The 21508-nt window shown below is 48.2% G+C and overlaps 1 protein-coding gene across 1 annotated transcript; it reads right to left on the bottom strand.

The window, feature by feature from the left end:
* Window positions 1-17778: 17778 nt before the first annotated feature.
* On the bottom strand, window positions 17779-18801 carry AFUA_7G07130 (uncharacterized protein; the record flags this gene model as incomplete). Its single annotated transcript, XM_743705.1, has 1 exon — window positions 17779-18801. The coding sequence occupies one exon, from the start codon at window positions 18799-18801 to the stop codon at window positions 17779-17781; it is 1023 nt and encodes a 340-aa protein (XP_748798.1).
* Between the last annotated feature and the right edge of the window lie 2707 nt (window positions 18802-21508).

Genomic DNA, 21508 nt, shown 5'->3' with positions numbered 1-21508 from the left:
CCTCCGAGGCCGAATGTGTCATATACGCTCAAGGATATGACAAACCGGTGTTCTTAGTCACGTCATAATTCAAATGAGCACACGGTGTTGGCGACAAGAAGGGAAAGTTGCTCATTAGCCGAGTCTGCGCAAGGGATGGGCAGCCCATACCCGCTAGGACCGAAGCAAAAAGGATTTGGTATACAAACCAAGCGTGTCCCGACAACACCGAAGAATTGGAGTTACTAGATGACAGTAGAACCTCGGCGGCATTGCCCCATGGGCAACAGGGGCAGCAGGGGATCGATGAGGATGCTTTATTTGGAAGAGTCCAGGCCTACGTGGACAGGAGATTTGCAGACTTTTCCACAGAACTGTCAGCGGCAGTGGCCTCTAGTATCGCTGATGAGATGGCAAAATTAACGATAAATGTGGGGTCGATGATTGAATCTCAAATCCAAACTCACATGTCACGAGGTGGAAATAGAGAAACGCCCTCACCCACCAACGCAGACCTTCGGTACAATACCGCAAGAAGAGAGGCGATTGGACGTACACCGCAAAGCGCAGCGACTACCCCGCGAATCAGGGAAAGAACTCTGCCTCCCAGTTTCCTCCCTTCCCCTCCTAGAGCATCTCCACTGCACCAATCAATCGAGGCATAGGGATGGCTTAGGCACTTCCGCTTCAGACTTGTGCCCTAAACGCAATAAGAGGCAATAAAATAAGCTTCGCAACAGGTACACCGCAGTATTAGACCGAGCCTGCCTCTTCCTGGTGCATCTATTTTTATGGAGCATGTTGCCCACCGTCGTCTCCATTACGCTCCCTGTTAGAGGAGGCCAATTTGAATTCATATTTATTAACACACGTCGCAATCTCCCCTTGGTTTACTCTGTCTAAATCTTACATTATGGGCACCTGTTTACTCTCATGAAACATTGTCTTTCCGCCCATGTCTTGAATGTCTTGAACCCGTTCTGTGTCTCCCCTTCGAATTGTACGTTTTGCGTTGTTAAGTAAGGCAGTTTTCACCAGCATGTATATACGTCGAACAATATCTGTTCTATTGTCAAATTAGGCATAGAGGGTCAATTTCACTCTACAAACAAATCGCCACTCAATCGGTACCTGTCGAGGTGTCATGGGACCAAGGTAATGGCAAACGATTTGGGAGAGTGTAGACTGTCCACCGGCAGACAAATCTATGATGATCCAACCCGTCAGCAATTACTGTAGCTAAAAACGGTGCTGCTCGAAATTTTAAAGGTGGTATACTATCAGTAAGCGAATAGCTAAGCGTCTAGAAGCTGCATAACCCTAGTGTCACCATAATGAAACTAACTGTACAAGCACATCACGCCTGACAGGTACATTTTGGTGCCTGGGCCGGGGATACTAGCCAACGCTGCAAAAATAACCTCAGTAATACGGGGGAATTCTGCAGTGACCGGCACAACGTTATTAATGAATCATCTTCAAAAGCCTCACGCCTGGTTTCGAGTTGCTGGACAACGAGTTGCGCAATTCTGTCTTCTCGTAGCCGATCTGGGTCTAACCAATCACTGGTTATAATAGACATTCCGTGTCCGTGGACCGTACCGCTCTCCCCCAGAAGACTGAAAATTATGTTAACGGACTCCAGAAAGGCGAGAGGCTGCCAGGTATTCTCGACTGTATTCTTATAATTTTGAAAAATAACCTCTTGAAGGTTGTTCAGTAATCCCCAGGACACCGCCAGGTTGTATACCGACCCATGCAGCGCAAGCTCATTTGCTTCGTCTATGGTATTTATTAGTATGGTTAGCGACATGGAGGAGAACAGGAACCTACTAGAAAGGTAAGATAAGGGACAGAGCTCATTCGAGTATGTTCCGAGATACATAAGTTCCAAAGTTCGCCACACCGTATTGACATTTTTAATATCAAAATGCAACTCTGGTCTGCCTCTCTTCTGGAAACTCCGGCGAAATTGGCTCTGAAAATATCGGCTCTCTTCCTCCAAGATCGAAGAGTGGACCGGAATTCTGAAGCCGCCAATGATAATGGATGCATTGGCACCCTCGCCTGTCTTCCAGAGCCTTTGCCTATAGCACCTTTTGGCCTGATGGAAAGGAAGTGGCTCATCAGACATTCCGGTTTGTTCTACCAGGGTTTCCTAGGGTAACGATGCAGATGATAGTCTCACTCTATTTAATTCTACATTCGAAAATGGTTTCGAGAAATATTATTATCTTACGAACATTGCCCACAAAGTAGGCTGACATTGTCATTGATGATATGTTGACCAGATGCTACTGTAGCTCCAGCATGAAACAACAACTCTAGTCAAGGAGGGCAAGCAAATGGCACATGCAAGTGTGTTGTACTATTAGGCACAGCATTCTTGAGCTTACATAAATAGCTAGGGATATCCCGAGGTTAATTAGATATCCACACGGTTGAACATCCTCGCGCGATCTTAAATAGTCCCTGGGAGTTGATCATCGGAGTAGCAGAGCGGGTGAGTTCATGTATGACAAGATTTGAGAAGACGGGCTTCCCAGCTACTGGTGTATATGTAGAGGATGGAGTTCTTTCTCTTCCCACTGAGCCTTGTAAAGACGGGTCATATACATCGTTGACTCTTAAGGCGTAATCTTCAGAATTAAGTGCTGCTGTAATTATACATATTTTGAACTGTTTCGCCCTTTGTGGTAATATGGGTTCATTGAAACGTCAGTACCAAATGCCATCTATATTCCACCTCGTAGGCTGAAACTACTTTGTGTAACAAGAAGACTATACGGATACGATGTCAAGCTGATATAAAGACACCAGGCCGTTCCGCAGTTGTGTTGGTCTAGTGCTCGTATAAATCAATAGTTATAGGATAGAAGGACATCACAACAGGAATTGCCTCCCACGAAGAGGACGAACATATCACTCAGATTGCGGGCCTGCTCTACTGCCCGTAAAGTTTCATTTAATTCTACATTTGCAATGTCTCGTACAGCGTTCAGCCAAATTTCACCCAGACGAGTTCTGAGGAGGAAGGATAGGATAATACCCCGTAGTAAAAAGGAGAACGCGATAGTGAACAGTCTGTTCGCATCAGATAAATATAGAGTTCAGTGAGGATCTAATACCTCTAACCTTTCCCTCCGTCGTGTATATCTGCTATGGCTTTGACCTTTAACGGTGCAATTTCGCAGAGCTAGCTTCTGCAGGCCTTGTGATAAGCCCCAGCGCTGAGCCAAAAAGTATACCAATGCATGAAGAGATTCACCTCGCAATGTGTCTTGCATTATTTGTTAGTATAGCACTGTGGGACGAGGATATGAACGCACCTGACGTAGCAACTTTTGGGCATGGGCTTGTGGAGTAGTACCCGAGGTATATGAGCATCAGAGTTCTCCACACCGTGTGTATATCCGCTTCTTCGATGATAATCTCCCGTAGCCCTGATTTGCGAAGGCTTGCCTGAAAGCGCGATTGTAGTATAGGACTTTCCGCCCCGAGAATCATGCTATGAACCCCAAACTTCACATCGGCCACAATGAGGGTGGCATCCACCCCCTCTCTCTTCTCCCAGAGTAGTCTGCGTTTATTCTGGATCAGACGTCCGAATAATCCAGGGGGCGGCATGGCGATAATTTTTTCTCCTTCCTGTTCGAGAGCACTCTAAACGCGCGATGAAAGAGGATTTGACGCTGGAAAACGCTCCCTGATGGCAAATTGAACCTAAATATCTGCAACCCTAATCTGTCCAGGAGTATATGTAACAGAGGAGGGCGACCTACAGAATAGAATATTTGACCACAAGTATATGGTTTTTGCGCGATCAATATTGGTAGCATATCCAGGCAGTGGTGGCCCAGAAAGGGCCCTGCTCAACAGAGATGAGTAGAACTGCCCTAATCAGTGTGCCATGTGACCCACCAGTACAGGCGTCACACCACATGGCCACCACGGGTCCGTACGTGAGGCTCAGGTTCAACGTAAAAAATAAGTTTTGTACTCACCAGCTCTATTAGGATATCTCAGGTTGTTGCATACCCAGTCAGTACTGGATTATTCATAGTCACTATGAAGCCAGAAGGTAGCATATTTAACAGAGCCTACAAGATGCTGCCTAAGAAACAGCAGATGGCTGTAGGTTAACAGCTCAGTAGGCAAGCCCCATGCCTCCAGCTATATTTGTCGTCAACATACTTGATAGATTGTTACACTTGTACCTCAATTCGGCTAACTAATCAAAAGGGGTGATCAAAATCTGTAGTACCAGCGCGCATCACTAATTCAAATGTCGAGTGGAATTTCGCAACGGCTCAACTCTACTAAGGTTAGTTGCTAACGAATGTGACCTATCATAGTAATGATTTATGGATCCAGGAAAATGGAGCTGTCCAATCAGCGTCTTTGTGATCACGTGATTGACTTCCTTAATGGTCGGTCGCCGAGTTGAATCAACCAATTGGTCTAGAGAGAAGCAATAAGGCTGGAGTATGCAATGGTACAAGGATAAATCTGCTCCAATGAAAATAATATGGGTTATGAACTTCCCGAATCGTTCGGTCCGCATTCTCATATGCGTGTTCCCAACGTACTCCTAGCTTTTATTACCTTTTTGGCAATGTCCTTAAAAATAGTGCCTATAACCATATACTCGGGCGAAACAATGAGTACGGAAACATGGTAACTTCTTGTCAATGTGGATGAAGATTACTATGATTTCTGTGTGCATGCTTGATACCGACGTGTATGCTTCATCTTGATCACATCATTTATTGCCAGTTTGCAACAATCGAAGGGTCTACATTAGTCCTGTGGGGCGCGTGGTTGAACAGGGTATATGGGCCCACCATCCTGAGGTAAGCTATAGTGGGTCGGTCATATGGTTGATCGGAGTTGAAAGCAGAGTTGATCACAGCGACTAACGTTTTAGTCACCACTCGAAGTCATCGCTTAGCTCCTACGGCAAAGAATGCCCGCCTCAAATAACCGAGCGACGGTTACCTGATATTTTCCGAAACCTGTTCAACTTTAACCCCCCATCAGTCGTCCGCCACCTCAGTTGTGCTTATTTTTTGAAAACCCACTAAGATAGTTCAACATGATTGAATGCTATAGATGAAGTTGATCATATACTTGCACCTGGCACCGCACTGCGGTTGATTGAGTTCGTCCTTCAGCTCTCAGGCCGCACCATCATTTCCGACCTCGTGGATAAATTTGGGCAGGCGTGCCAAAGCCGCGGTACTTTTATCGCCGGTTATTCCGGAGCGGGCAGTGGACGAAGGCCCCTGCCAGATCTGGGTTAGTGTGGCACCTAAGCTCTGCCCTTGGGGTGTGTGTACCGTGATATTGTCCCCTTGACATTAGCCGTGTCCGCTTTTTGTCGAGAAGCCAAAAGAACTGTCTCATGACGGCGCCTTGGCAAAGCTTTGTATATGTTGACTTCATACGAAAATGGCAATAACGATCCGGCAATGTTGTGTTATCGGTGGTCAAATCACATAATATTCTGTACTATTTGGGAGCCAATAAATTATACATTCTGCGAAGTAGCTTGCACTACCACGTGCGGACTTTCACAACCTATCAAGCGTTACGGTACAATGCAGTTTTTACACCATCTGTTCCCCTAAGATACCCGTCTCCGCTTTGGATATCTAGTGTATGACCCTCGGACACTCTCACATGCCTTGCCGCCTCGCCACATGTCACTTGCGACATGATCTTCATCCATACTGGATTCTCCGCCAGAACGGGAAAACAGATCGGACACGGAAGACCGAGATACAGGGTTTGAGGACTCCTTAGTCTTCTTCCTTCGTCCTTCAATACGCAAAAACCCAGCGTCATCGTCTCGTCGAAAATTAGGATTGCTGAATTCTCTGAACGGAGTCCTTTGCCATGACCTCCACGGAGAGGATTACTTCTTGAGATCCAACTTATAGTACCATAGAAGGCGGCAAAATGCTCTGAAGTTACCATGACCGCAAATTGTAGGGAGTAATGTCCGCGCAAATTTGTTCCTGTCTGGAATGATGAAAGAATCCCCCTTGTCGGACTATCTGATGAGATGCGAATTTCTGGGGTTGTCTATGATACTGCTGAGGATGAGCATGGGTCGCGTTTATACAGTCAGAGTGTCCTGCAAATGATTCCTTACCGTCGTAGAGTTTGTAGGAAATATGTAGGGCGATTGCAGTCCCCAGTGCCCTTGCATTGTGGTGACGCCTGGCCCTGAAGCTTAAGGTGCGGCTGCCCAAGCCTGCTTGTTTCTTCGGCTGTACAGTACGACGCTGTTGAGCTCGGGGACGCTTGCTCGTCCGTCGCAGTAGACGAATAAATGGCATCAGTATTCGGCGTACAGGCGGAAGATGGCGCATGGCTGACAGGTGGTGTGGATGGGCCCGTTGGACACTGACTTTGCTGCCGAGACGGGTTATCCACAGGTTCCAAGTCCTCGGACTGTACCACCGCGTTTGGTGATGCAGTGGCGTATGGTGCACACTGAGCGTGCTGGTTGGAGGAGATATTTATGAGATCTATGACCTTCAACCGCCTCGCCGCGTTTGGAGGGGATCCATAGGTGTCGGAAAGGGACTGAGCATGCTGGCTCGATGAGTTATTGGGAAGCTCCGTATTCTTTGATTGTTTGGTCGCATTCTGCCAGCTTGTTGACTGTAATAATGTCCTAATTATCAGGTTGGTTGAGTACGGATTCGCCGGGGCGCTTTGAAGCAGGACAAGCCGATTTTGGCGACGCAATAACTCTTCTTTCAGGGTGTCTATTTCCCGAGCAACTACAGGAACTGCTGAATTAGCAGAGGCCAAAGCACTTAGTTTGTGAGGCTAACCTTGGGTTACCTGTTCGCTGACATCGCTGAGCTCTGCCACAGTGATTTTGATTGAGTCGATTTCCGCAACAAGGTCATTCTCATCTGGTCCCGGTTCGAGGAATTGCCATGGCCTCCCAGTGCGCAAAAGCTTGCGATCGTCTTCTGGAAGCTGAACCACGATATCTTTAATTGACAAATCGCCGTCAGGTAGGTTCGCTCCAGGATATCCCACATGGCGAACGAGCTGTGCCCAGGTTAGTGGACGTGATGATGCAGAGGTCTGTGGTTCTGGGGTCGAGAATAAGCTTCCTAGTTGCGCACATAATCGCGGAGTGAGGAGAGTCGCGCCTCGATTGCGAGCGATACTACCATTGTCTCTTATAACCCCTTTGTACCTTCCTAGTTCGGTGAGCAGGTCGGATAAGCCGAACTTGTCCGAGATGAGAGGTTGTAGGTTCTCTGGTAGTTTGGGTTTTTCAAAATCGACTACCCGCCATGCATCTGCACACCCGGTCTCTCCCGTCGATACTCGACTGTCAATGGACATTCTCTATCGTTGCTTGCCATGTAGAATGAGTGGTTGTGAGATGCCTAAGAGCCTTCACTCTATTAAAGCAAAATGGCATCTTCCACGGGATTTGCCAGTAAGACTATACTTTTGTTCCTCTCGCGAGCATCTGGACCCGGAAGCAATATAGACCCACTCGGTATAGCATACTGCTGCTCTCGTTTTCCAGGGTTTTCATGTCGCCGTCTGATCAGTTAGTTGAACCGATGGCGAACGGCCAGAGGCCGTGGTAATCTGGGCGGCATGCACTTCTCAAGCGTTGTGGGGCCGGTCATGTAACCAATCCACAAAACGCCAATCGGAGTGGAGAGCAAAGTTGAGCAGTAGTTGATCACAGGATCCAAAGGGACTACATCTTAGTTACCAATGGAGGTCATCGCTTAGCTTCTACGAGAGTCAATTTAGCACAATGTACGCCTGATATTTCCAAAATCTGCTCAACTTTTCAGCCCCTTCAGTCGTCCGCCGCCACCCAGTTGAGCGTATTTTGATACCCACCAAGATAGCTCAACATGATCGAATACTAAATAAACCAAATTAATTAATCTCAGCGATACGTATACCTAACTCCGCACCGCGGTTGATGGGTTCGTCCTTCAGCTCTCATGCAGTGCCATCATTTCCGACCTCGTTCTCCGGGTTCGTGCGGGCGTGTCAAAGCCGTCGGTGCTGTTATCGCCGGTTACCGGAGCGGACAGTGGACGCAGGCCCTTGCCATATCCGGGATAATGTGGCACCCAAGCTCTGCCCTTGGAGATCGTCTACCGTTGGTATTTGTCCCCTTGACATTAGCTGTTTCCGCTTTTTGGTCGTGAAACCTAAAAGAAATTGTCTCACGACAGCACCTTGGCAATGCCTTACATATGTCGACTTCAGAAGAAATGCCAATGACTATGCCGCTATAATGTGTTATCGGCGTTAAAGCCATAAATCATTCTGTACTATTGGGAGCCCATTAAATTGTATATTTTGCGAAGTAGCTTGCACTACCACGTGCGAACTTTCACAGCCTATAGAGCGCTACGGTATAATGCAGTCCTTATACTATCTGTTCCCCTAAGCTACCCGTCGCCGCTTTGGATACCTAATGCGTGACCCTCGGACACTCTCGCATGCCTTGTCGCCTCATCACATGTCGCTTGCGACATGATCTTCATCTACAGTGGACTCTCCGCGTGCACGTGAACACCGAGCGAACAGGGAAGACTGAGATCCAGGGTCTGAGGGCGCTTTGGTCTTCCTCCTTCTACATTCCATACGCGAAGGCCCGGTTTCATCGTCTCGCCGAAAATTAGGATTGCTGTATTCTCTGAACGGAGTGCTTTGCCATGACCTCAACAGAGAGGATTGCTTCTTAAGATCCAACTTATAGTACTATAGAAGGCGGCAAAATGCTCTGAAGTTACCATGACCGCAAATTGTAGGGAGTAACATCCGCGCAAATTTGTTCCTGTCTGGAATGATGAAAGAATCCCCTTCTCAGACCATCTGATGAGATGTGAATTTTTGGGGTTATTTATTATACTGCCGAGGATCAGCATCGGTCGCGTTTGTACAGTAAGAACATCCTGAAATTGATTGCTTACTGTTGTAGAGTTTGTAGGAAAGAGGTAGGGTAATTGCAGGCCCCAGTGCCCTCGCATTATGGTGACCCCTGCACCTGAAGCTCAAGGTGCTGCTGCCTGAGTCCGCTTATTTCTTCAGCTGTATAGTACAATGCTGTCGAGCTCGGGGGGTCTTGCTCCTCTGTTGTATTGGGCGAATACATAGCATCAGTATTCGATGTACAAGCGGAAGATGGCGTATGGCTGACAGGTTGTGTGGACGGGCCTGTTGCAGTGACGTATGGTGTGGACTGAGCGTGCTGGGTAGAGGAGATATTCATGAGATCGATGACCTTCAACCGCCTCGCCGCATTCTGAGGGGATCCATAAGTGTTAGAAAGGGACTGAGCATGCTGACTCGATGAGCCATTGGGGAGCTGTATATTCTTTGACTGTTTCGTCGCATCCTGCCAATCTGTTGACTTTATTGCTGTTCCTATTGTTGGGTTGGTTAGGAACGGGTTCATCTGGCCGCTAAGGCCATATTGCTGGCTTTGAAGGAGGACAAGCCGATTTTGGCGACGCAATAACTCTTTTTTCAAGAGGTCTATTTCCCGGGCAGCTACCGGATATGCTGAATTAGCAGAGACAGAAGCACTTGGTTTGTGAGTCTACCTTAGTCTACCCGCTCGCTGACATTGCTGAGCTCTGCCACGGTGCTTTTGATTGACATGAGTTCTACGCCAAGGTCATTCTCATCTGGCCCCGGTTCGAGGAATTGCCATGGCCTCCCAGTGAGCAAAAGCTTGCGATCGTCTTCTGGAAGCTGAACCACGATTTCTCCAATTGCTAGAACAGCGTCAGGTAGTTTCGCTCCAGGATGTCCCACATGGCGAACGAGCCGTGCCCAAGTTAGTGGACATGACGACGTAGAGGTCTGTGGTTCTGGGGTCGAGAATAACCTTCCTATTGCGCACATAGTCACGGAGTTTGGAGAGTCGCGCCTCGATTGCAAGCGATACTACCATTGTTTCTTATCACCTCTTTATATCTTTCCAGTTTAATGAGCAGGTCGAATACAGTAACACGCACCTACTCACCCCTTTTAGAGTCTTGGATGAGAAAACAAACTAATAATGAGAAAATAAATAAAGGTAAGAGATGACGCTCCTTGCCCGAAGCCATGAGCAAAACAAATATGTCTGTGATCATGTTGCTTGCCAGATTCCGGTTTAACTCGCTTCCCAATGCTTAAAAGTTTCAATGATTAATCTTCCCCATACTGTATGACGAGGCCTGCTTACAAGATTTAAGCAATAATCCTTATTTTCTGGTCTATCCTGCCAGTAAGCCTCAAATGAAAAGGCTTCAGTTCCGCAGCTCCTCAGACAGCATATCAGTTTTGATCGCATCTTTACGGCTTGAGTTCGCCGCGCTGTCCACAGCACATGATATGATCTCTTTCTCTATCACAGACCATCGCGATTTCTGCAACGATGTATTGTGGTCCCCCCCGTAGGTAACAGAGTTTGCCACATATGGTAGGTCCTGGATGAAGTCTAGCATCCCATGCAAGTTTACTATATGGATGCTTTCATCGGCGACGCTAAATGAGAGGGCCATCGCATCTTCTCCTAGACCGTGATCCCAGCGCAAAATGCTGTTAGGGATCAAGAAAGCTCCTGTTGTGCACGGGTGAAGGAGTTCATTCTGATCCAGAATGGCATTGCCAAAGTCCGTGGCGACACTGGCATAGATGAAGCGGAACTCAGAGTCAAAAGCGGACATGACAACAAGTTCAGGGCGGTACGAAGACCCGGATTGGCAAAACTGGACGTGTGTTCGGGGAAATCCCACGAAGAATTGGAGTCCTGACTGGCCAGCAAGTGGCACCAGCACGAAATTCGTTCCCCCACGCATTTCCCCATGAGGGTCCTGATGTGGCAGTGATGGAAAGTCCGGGCTTGATGTTGCCCTGTAGAACCAGTCGCAACTCCCAGTGTCAACTTTGCATTTGAGCACTTGAAGAGGATTAAAACTGTAAACAAAATACAAGTGCTCGCTTGGTTTTCTTTCTGAATCAGCGCGGTAGCTATAGAAGAATGGAGCCCAGTTCTTCTCGGTTGGTTTTCTCTCCTCACCTCGAATCCTTAAGTAGGAGATGATACGGGAGAAAGGCTTGAAGATCCACATGACGCGGGGATAGCCCGTAGCGTTCAAGATCATATTGAAAACAATGATCGGCTCGGCACCTTGAGCCCCTTCTTCTAAGACGATGCGTGGATCCTCAGGGCTAAAGAAGCTTCCATCCTTCCACCATACTGTCGGTATCTCGAATAGCAGCAGAAAGATCGTCGTTTTTCCATACCAGTCAATGGTGTAATTTTCCAAGTGTCTCCAATTTTTATCAAAGACTCTCCCTCTTAAGAAACTGATTGTCGGCTAGGAGATTCCAGGAGCTGTGTACACCACGCGCGAGGCCACAATATACATATTCAGCTGGGATAGCCAGACTCCTGATCCTGCAAATTGAGACAAACGGCTCTCTATTAGATCATGAGGCTCGAAAATCTTCACACCATGCGCAGTTTAATCCAGTATCTCCTGGATCATTGGATGGGACGAAACACTAAGGGCGATTTGGCTGATGTTGTCGTGCAGCAGAATGCTTCATTCAATATCCAGATAGCCAGTCTGTCTGAGGTCGTCGCATCCAATTTTTTCCACGTCTCCATCGGACGAAAATCCTGAAAGATATAATTTCTCAGTTAATGTCTGTTAATTATTAGCAGTGGCTCTGTTGTTGTGCATTAGGGAAGCGAACAAACGACAAATTTCTGGCTGGCGGACTTAGACGGTTGGAAATATCCATGCTTCAGCCGCCATACCGTAATCGCGATAAAGATAAGGGATAACATACCGAATTTGACTGGGAGAAAGCGGGTATGTCTAAGAAAAGGTTGAAAATGCATTCTTGCTAAAAATCATGGGACTTCATGAGCACTGTAAGTCAAACCGGTCATAGTGCGTATATATTCCCATACAACAAATGATGGCCTAGGCGCTGTGTGAAGACCTATGACGTATTCGAAGTAACGCCATGTGAAGGTTGACACAGTTCTGCGGAGAATTCAGATTGTTGCTAGAGGAATCACTGAATGGTCACTCAGTCATACTGCGGTATTCACCTCGCAATGTCCATTCGTTGCACATCAAGTTGGTCAGTCGTGGGGGTTGCTCCACAACATTTACGCAAACGACCAGCAAAAGTGATGTCTAGATGAACGTATAGGCGACAAGGCTTTTCTCTCTTCCAGTGTGATTGCAAGAAGGCAACACGCAAGTCAAGGTGCATACCGTGTATGTTTCCACACTGTCCGGAGTTCCGCATATGATGTCACAGTGTCAAATACTGCCGACGGTAGAATAACATCAGTGCGGCTTGCATTATTAAAGGAACCGCCAATAGCAGTTTCTGGCTCAAGCCTCCGCTCTTCTGGCGATTTTATCGTTGTATCAGTCAGTTGAGCACGATCCTGCTCAACACGTATTGTGACCAAATCGACCAAACTAAACTAAAAAACCTTAGTTCATGCGGGTCCAACTGCCTGTGAGTTCTTTCTGCCAAAGAAAATATCCATCTGTATGAATGAAAAAGGCATTGTGACGGAAAGACCGCAAAAGGGTATAAGCTGGGAAAAGAAACCGAAAAACAGCGAGACATGGAGCTGCAACAAGACCCACAAAGTACGTCGTGCAGGTCTAGCACGGCGCACGGCTGGCAATATATTATGGATGATCTGCTTGTTGGCGGATGGAGTTATGTTCGGGCTTCGGGCACCTGCATCAATTCCTCACACCGTACGCCCAATTAACTAGAACTGGTAGGATCCGAACTATAACAGCAATACTGTGCTAGTGGGGATATCAATACGAACTAATAAAGTTAATCCTGTTGCTGTTTACCACATATGCTCCCGTTGGGAGTCATTTGTTCGAACCGATGAACCGAGTTGGTCGCACCAATACCCTGCTCCAACTCAGCCTTCCAGGCATCGCACCCCACCACTTTTTTTTGAGCATCCTGGGCGCCTTCGACGTGGCAATTCGTAAACAACCGGTCTACCCTACACCCGTGGCTCAACACTGTCAGTAGCTGCGGTGTGTCCTTGTGCGTCTGTCCCCAGCAACGGGGAGACATCTCTGCCGGTGCTGGGAATAACTACTCACTCGGTCATATATAGATGGGTGAGGAAGCCAAGATCTGCCCTTCCTTGCCTCTGTTGATTTTAGTGGACTTAGTTAGGTGCGATACCTGGTCGTCAATCATCAGGAACTCGACACTCGCTCGTGGACTTCGTTGCTTGTCTTGCCTACCGTCAACGCGTCTGATAAAGGCTTTTTATGAAGGCATTGAAGAAAGATACAGTATCATGCTAGGTAACTACATGTACACTAAACAGATACATAATACAGTGATGATGATGATGATGATTTCATACTCTGACCCCTCGCCCTCGGCGATATGCAGGATCTCCCTCTCCTATCTATCTATGTCTATTCCCTTATGTACAGTGAACCATTTCTTTCCTAACGAATTTGGAGCCTCGTCAAGGCCTGGGTTGGCCTAGTTGCCTAGTGTTCTGCTCTGCGGCCCCCGGGGCGCGCGACTTCGAAACCTCTGGGACGCCTCTGCAAAGTCTAGTACAGCCTCTAGGGTGCTGCTGTCTTGCTCAGCGTCTTATACCTTACCTTCCTTACCTAGTTACCCTCCTCCTAGCATATTTGAAATGTTGCTGAATGCGCTATCAATTTTCCTTCATAGTTCTCATTGCAGGTCTCTCAGGAGTGGGCAGTCTACCAGTACATGGACTACCATCTCTTGGGCACTGCAGATACATCAATCATCGTCTTAATAGTGACATAGTTTGCCATATGTCGCCAGCCAAGAGTGGCCCATACGAAGTTGTGTGAGCAGATATGCTCGGTTCCGTGGGAGCAATCTATATAGTCTTCGGGTACGAATTGAGGGTAGGGTTTTGTCGATTCGGCGAAGGTGCCCTCCCTTTGTAGATTTTGTCCACTCTTCCTTCCACTTGTTTAGGATCCTTTTACGGATGAAACCTTTTTCACGCGAAAGAAGGTGTTGAAAGGGGTGCATCTTCCTTAGACCTACTGCTTCTCTGGCAAGGCGGTCAGCTTCATTATTTCTGGGGTCACCGCAATGCCCTGGGACCCATTAGAGGCGAATTAGGATCCCTCGTGCCTTCATTTCAGAGGCTGCCTGCAACGTGGCTCGGATAATCTTTTAGCCTGACTTATTAGATGAGTTTTGAATTGCTTGCAGCGCTGACATGCTATCACTGAGAATAGTTACAGGTTGCTCAACCATGCCTAGTGCACTTCGCTTCTTTCGCGATATTTGATAGACCAGGCTGATGGCGTAGTATATCGCCATGAGCTCTGCAGCATAAACTAACCAGTGCTCCATTGACCCAATGCTAACTTGTCGTGATTCTGACGCCTTTAGTTCTTCGCCAAGGGCCACAGCTGCAGCCCCCAGTTGGTTCTGCTAGCCTGACGCATTAGAAAAGATTGTAATCCCTGGCATGGCTCTTCTGGTAGCAGCGCTCTCCTTAGCCTTTTCTCAGTCAGGTTCTATCTCAATCTCGACGAACGGTTACTCTCGCCATGGTGCCAGTGGCTTTGGGTCGATTGTTTCTAGAGCTTGCAGGCAGCGGAGGTCCATTATACATAGCGTCTCTGCCAGAGGGAATTGAGAATGGGCTCTGACGTGTGTGCTGCGGGTCCTCGCTCGAACCATCACATTATGGATTGGGTGATGTTCCGGCACTGTGCTGAGGCAGGCTGCCACAATCTAGGAGCATTATTTCAGTCGCAGTCAAGTTAGCAGAGTGTAAGACTCCATCTCGAGCGCCTGTGTTAAGACTGTCCTAAAGGCGGACAGTATCTGAGTAAGGGTAGTTCGTTAGACGGTTGTAAGCTGTCGCAAGAGGGTCCTGTCCCTTAGGGGGTTGTGCCATACTGCGGAGGCGTAGTCCACTACTGGCATCACGCAGGCTTGATAAAGTTATCTCATCTGTTCTAGTTAAAGGTGTCAGAGTCCTCCCAGTGCAATATTGACTTTGGTTGCTTGTTTGATCACTTGCTACACATGCTCTTTCCATCGCAGTTCCCTGTCAAAGATAACGCCCAGGATTTTTACCGTCGCGGTAGGCTTAATAATCTTATTGTTCATAGTGATCTCTCCCTGGCTCTGTTCCTTCTTGTTTCTTGTCAAGTAAATCAGCTCAGTCTTCTCCGCCGCGAAGCATGATCCGGTTTGTCGAGCCCATGTTTTGATACGCGGGATATCTTCTTCTTGCAGCTTCCTGATGTTTTCTTCTGCCAAAGGGCCCACTCACCACTGGAAGTAATCGTCGATAAAGGCCGAGGCTCCTCCCTGGAGATCTACTGGCTGGTCCACTAGCTTCGAGTTAAAAAAGGTGAAGAGGATCGGTGATAGGGGCGAGCCTTGGGCCAGGCCTGCATTCTCCAGCAGTGACAGTTGCGTCTCAAAGTCGTTGAAAGCGATACTAGCATATCAGTCCTCCATGAAGCTGTTGATCCACCGTCTGGCAATCTCAGGGATCCCTTTAGACCGCAGGCGTTCTTCCAGGCTAGTCTTATTGACTCCGTTGAAGGCTCCCTTGAGATCGAAGGCGATGAGTGTTACCACCTTTGATCGGAGCCATGCGCGGTCGACCGCATTTGCGAGCACTAGTAGTGCTTGTTCCGTGTTTCGACCGGGCCGCCCTCTGAACTGCGTCTCTAGGAGCAGTCTATATAATTCAGCCCAGTATAACAGCCGTTTAGCCATTACTGCTTTAAGTATCTTTCCGAGTGTGTTCAGCAGTGAAATCGGTCGGTATGCTCCAGGCGCTGTATAGTCGGGTTTCCCAGGTTTGCGCAGCACTACAATCCTCGCTCTCTTCCATTGGCTGGGCCCAAGAGACATAACTACACAGCCAAGTCTGCCCGTGGCTAAGCCTTAACGAGTTCTTGTAGCCGATGTAAGCAGCTTCACCAGGCCCGCTTGTTCAGGCCACTGCCCTGGTTTTCCGCCCTTCACCTCTCAATGAACGGCTTCAAGTTATTGAGGCCCCGGCAAAAACCTCTCACCCCAGGTGTCTCCAGGTTTGCTCCTTAAGCATGCATCACCGGCATCTCAGCTAGAACGACATCACATCCATCGCCCAGCTGCAGGTTCTCACTGCGAGTGAGATAGTGAAGGCGACCACAGCCGTTTCCACTAGGACGACACCACTTTGGCTGTTCAACTTCAGGTCCCCAGTGCGAGTGAGGTAGCTGATTTCCGTCTCTGTGCACACCGACACGCGCGTCCGTCCTCTCGGGCCACATAGACAGTCTCGTCAAGCCCCTGACGGCTGGTCCGTCACTGCCATTATGTGCCACGCCCCACGGTGAAACGACGAACGTCTCCCCGCTTCGCGTTACCAGCCGAGATCTCTCTCTGCTGGCCGACCGTGTCTTGCAGAGGCAGCCAAGAAATATCCCCAGTGACCCTGCGGGACATCCCGACCGTTCTCCACTAACCAAGCTTGTGTCCCCAGTTTCGCAGACCCCTCGAACACCCGTGGCCGTGCCTTAACGAGTTCGTCGAGGCTCGTCGCTAGATAGTACGCCCCTAGTGGAATGAACTGTCAGCATCCTTTGATCAAGGCTGCCCGTGGCAGAGCCTTAACGGGGGACTTGTAACCAGAAGCGCTGCTGTCCTTCCCCCAGACTCGTATTATCCACTGCTCGACCGGTTGTATCCTCCCTCGCCGCTCAACGCAAAGTCAAATTATGTTCAAGTTCTGTAGGGCGTCTCGCAATCTCAGAGAGTTTTCAAGCTCAGAGGTGTCCTGTCTCCTGTCTAGGCGATACCACATCCACTAGAAAAACAAGTCTAGCTTCGGTCTCGAGTACGAGTCGAGTAGGCAGTCGTCGGATGGTTTTCATAACCCTTTTCCTCTGATTTTGTGTGGGTTGGGTGGGCTCGATAACCGCGGAAAACTCTGCGGTTCGGCCCTACCCGCACCCCCTGGATTCTTTTGGTGTCCCCTCCGCACAAACAGAGGGTACTGACACCGGACACCGCGAGAAGGTAGAAATCCATCGTCCTAACCGCTTGACGGTAGCAGTTACCCAGCGTGCTCGCCAGGGGCTATACATAATACAGTGGCACCCAACTTCCCCTTCCATGTTCTATGACAGACGGACATGCTTCCAAACCCTAGTCACATGATCCACTAAGTCAAATATGAATTAGTAAGTAACTATTGGTTATGTATGTAACGAGTAACATTACGTGACGTAGTAAGTTACCAGTATGGGGCATACGACACTTACAGAAGATGCTACGCAAACTTATCAAACGGGGCGACTCGCTCATCTCGCAATTCAGTCCATAATGTAGCTCTCTTCTGCATCTCATAGCCTGCTACTGATGCGACTCAGGGCATTCCTGAGGCTATCCAAAAAAAGCAGCAGGATAGATAGGGTTATTGGTACTGGTTCTGGTAGCGCAAACCCCACCCTGCTTGCCACTATGCTTATTCTTCTGATTGCTCTGACGCCTTATTGGGCATGAAGGGTTGAAGGCTAACGTGTCAAACCACTAATATTAGACTTCTCAGCGCCTGCTTGATAATATATTGTGAAATAGCGAATAGCCCTTTTGTCTATGATGTCAACATTGCAAACAAGTGGAACGTGAGTAAAGAAGCCGCTATAAACATCGCAGAGTAGTCAATTCTGATAAAACCTTCACGGTGCGCTAATCCCTAAATCACTAGAATGCAATCATTGGGAGTTTGGTAATTGCAAGATAGAACCAATACCGAGACAGCTCCTCCATGTTGATGTCTGCAATCGGTACACCACTAAGGCTGCCCAGCACGCAGCCTAATATCCAATCAGTGAAGCACATGAGAAGCAAGGCAAAAAGAATTATAAAGTGCTCTGGCCCTGGCCCCGTCCCTTTCCCTAAGTAGCAAAACTCATACACGACGGTGAAGAGAATTCCTAATATTGTCAATCCACCGAGGATGCCAAAAATCAAACAAATTTTTTTGCTAGATACTTCGCCCTCAAGAACGGCTAGCCTGGCCAAGGGAATACTTCCGATGAGAACCGCACCTATATAAACCCCTAGGACCGCGAGGTACACAAACTTGAACTTATCCACGGGTTGCGCAGGCTCGTTTGCCATGCTGCTCAGTTCTCGCGTAACTTCACTCATCTGTGGACATACGTCGCATGTGCTATTACTCTGCCCTTGTGTATTTGACGAGCTGATCCTGCTGAGCCCGTTGAGCCCAGAGGATGGCATATCAGCCATAGTGCCATATTTCCTTGCAGAGTCGCAAATTCGCTCGTTAGGCACGGCTGCCTCTTCTTCCGGAGTAGATAGCGACACAGCCCCCAGGGCTGGCGAAGATTCTGGGTCATTTTTCTTGGCTTCGCCTTTGACCGGAGGATCCCATGAACCGACCAAGAAAAACCCAACTAGCGCGACGAGGGCACCCATCACGCCATTGCTGACGTTTATTAACACCAGCTCCCAGTACTGCCAGCATTGCTCAATGTTGTATTTGTTCATCACATAGAGGTTGAAGATCCAGAAACCAATAAGAAATTTAGCAGAGCCTGTGTTGCGGATCTGTCTTGCTGGGCAGAGCGGTGCGCGACCGTAGAGAAGGCAGGTCGCCATATACACGGTGACTATGTCGCTGGCAAATCCAATGGCTCCATAGGGAACGAGGTAAGCTTCTTGCATGGAGAGGATAGGCGGGGTTTGAGACGCAATGAGCATGTCTTCGGTTGAAGGGTGTGAGACGCTTGGATGGGAAGAAACTGTGCCGTGGGTGCGGTCGAGATCAAACAAATGTTGATGAAAAAGGATGCAAGATCAGTGCTGGGCCATATTAACAACGAAGCTGATCTCGTATGTGTTGCACGTGCGTCTTACGTGTGAGAAAGCCACCTCCACCTTCTAGGACGGAGCCTTTTCTTACCCCGACTAGAGCATCTGGTTGTTGAACGAGTAAGTCGCAGTCGATTTCAGTACACTTGGCTCCAGATTTCTTTGGCATCGTGGACGATTAAAATTCTGTCACGTTTGACAACAGTGTATCTGTTGGGAGAAAATCAGATAGGAGGACGACCTTTAACTGATCATTCAAAGCCGATTTATACCCTTTGCCCCATGATTTTATGCGCCAGCCGTACTTGTGTATGTACACGTATTAATGGAAGGCACGCTAAGCCTGATTTAGCTACCGTCATGGTGTCCAAAGCGCTAGGTGAAAAGACCCAGATTCTCCCTCCAAAAGCCACACACGATCGTGGCCTTTTAACCGTTCACTCCTATATTACTCCGTACCTTGACTGCGCAAAAGTCCAGACACCCCTTCTGCTACCGCCTTCCTGAAGTAGCCTTACCGCCCGGCATAATCGGTCTTTGATTAGTGGAAGCATCGCTGGCAGAATTAGGGGTATCTGGCCTTTTGGGAAGTCAATTCGGCATCAGCTAAACATTTAAAGATATGAGCCATCATGATGCCACCTTGAGCATATGCAGGTAGAATCTGGTAGCGTTGGCCCCGATGAAATTTTGATATTTAGACAGATGTCACCCCAAATGGAGCCCAACCACTTTCGCCTAAATCCAATCCATTGTCACACCCAGACTCATCAACGAAGACCAAATGGTAGGAGTGAAACTTGGATAATATATGTTGATAGAAATCTCATAGCTTAGGGCTCCATTCCTTTGCCCTCTGCTGACATTTCTTTTTCATCCAGCCCTCCCGGGACAGGGCTCATTGGATAGTTGACGATGATGGCAGTATATTAAACTCATCCCATAAAATGACGGCCATTTCTTCTACGTAGAGGCCTGGCTTTTCTATCAGATGGTCGCAAAGGGCATCGACCATTGACGCGGTGATGCATGGTGCCTGGCCAGTGCGGATTTAGGGGGACCTGGCTGTGCCAAACTGCCGCATGTCCTTGCGAATATTTGTGATAGAACGCTCGGAACATTTTGCAAGCCTTGGCCATTTGCGATGTAGTTAGTGTTCTCTTGCTACGTATCATATGGACAATCATTGTACACTGCCAGGACTCAAGGTTTCGTGCCATTTTGCTGTGGCCTTATATATTGATGTACCTTAGTTGTAGGTTGCGTTATTAGTTGAGGTGACACCCTGGTAGTTATTAGAGGTGTATCTTTAGTATCGTCACAATACAGCTTATCCATACGCCTCTTCGTCTTTTCCTATGCGTTTCAGTATCCGAACAAAAAATCGTATTTCTGTTTAACCATATACAGATAGCATGTCTCGGCACGTTAGGGTTCAAAAACAAGTTCGCATGTCACGGACATGGAAGGCGAAGCTGGGTGCCACTGTATATCATCGTGCTTCGGAGTAGAATGTTTTCTGGCCTGCTTGATAGGGGACGGCTTGAAGCTGGGCTTGAATCGATTTGGGACAGCCTTCAAGATCCGATACGACTCCAATTCATTCTGAGTGGCTTTGGGCTCGTGTCTCAGGAATGGGTTGACGGTCATTCCTTACATCCCATTGGCCATCGTGGTTCGCAACCGGCTTAAGGGGTGCCAATGGCCAGCAATAGTATTGAATCCTAATCCGACCACAGATGGTTAGAGAGTCAAGCGGATCACGATTCACTCAGGCCATCACGGGCGGCGAATGCTCAATTCAAGCCGAGTTCGGACCCTTTCCACGAATACCGACAGCAACTGGAGGCCTTTCCGTATCCCAGATGCAGCCTAGGTGTCGTAGAACCGACTGGGCATGTGATTGGGATGTCCTTTGCCTCCTTCCATTTTTTCGTCCTAAGCGTGTATGTGTGTGTGCACGTGTGTGTGCGTGCGCGAGTGTTATTGGTGCTTTCCTTAAAGAATGGAACTGTCATGAAGATAGGCCCAAGGGAGTCAACGAAGGGGTTTGGCTACGAATGACCTAGAGAGATCTGGTGTCGTGCATCACTCCGTATGACACATAAGGGCAAGGGATCAAGTACAGCCGACTGCAAACACGGCACAAATGTTTATACTCTTGGATCGTTTCCGGTACCCTAGCTCAGAACACACTAACCCCTTTAGCAAAGCTCCCCTTCGCAGATTTTTGGGAAAGTATGGTAATGATGAATATTGACCTATCAAATACGGTTATTCTATAGCTATACAGGTTAGTTGGAAACATGGCACCTGATAGGACGTTTTCGGATGACCGCGCCATTCGTTGGATGACGAAACTCGAAAACCGCTAACGGCGCAAGTCTCTGAGAAACTGGGCAAAATTTCGATGGTTAAGTTTGGAGATATAGTCTAGGATGGAAGCCCCAGTGCCAGGCGTTGGAATGTGGAACTCAGACTAATCCGGATGTGTTAGAGAGCTGAGACTGTTTGCTGCCACCAGAGATATTCGGCTGGGCACGGCGTCCCTTTTCCAAAGTGACCGTAACTCCTCTTCAGCTGGTCTGGGTTGAAA

This window comes from Aspergillus fumigatus, chromosome 7 (assembly GCF_000002655.1).
Source record: "Aspergillus fumigatus Af293 chromosome 7, whole genome shotgun sequence".
Lineage (NCBI taxonomy): Eukaryota > Fungi > Ascomycota > Eurotiomycetes > Eurotiales > Aspergillaceae > Aspergillus > Aspergillus fumigatus.
The sequence above is the reverse complement of the archived record's forward strand: the minus strand, read 5'-3'. Positions and strand labels throughout refer to the sequence as shown.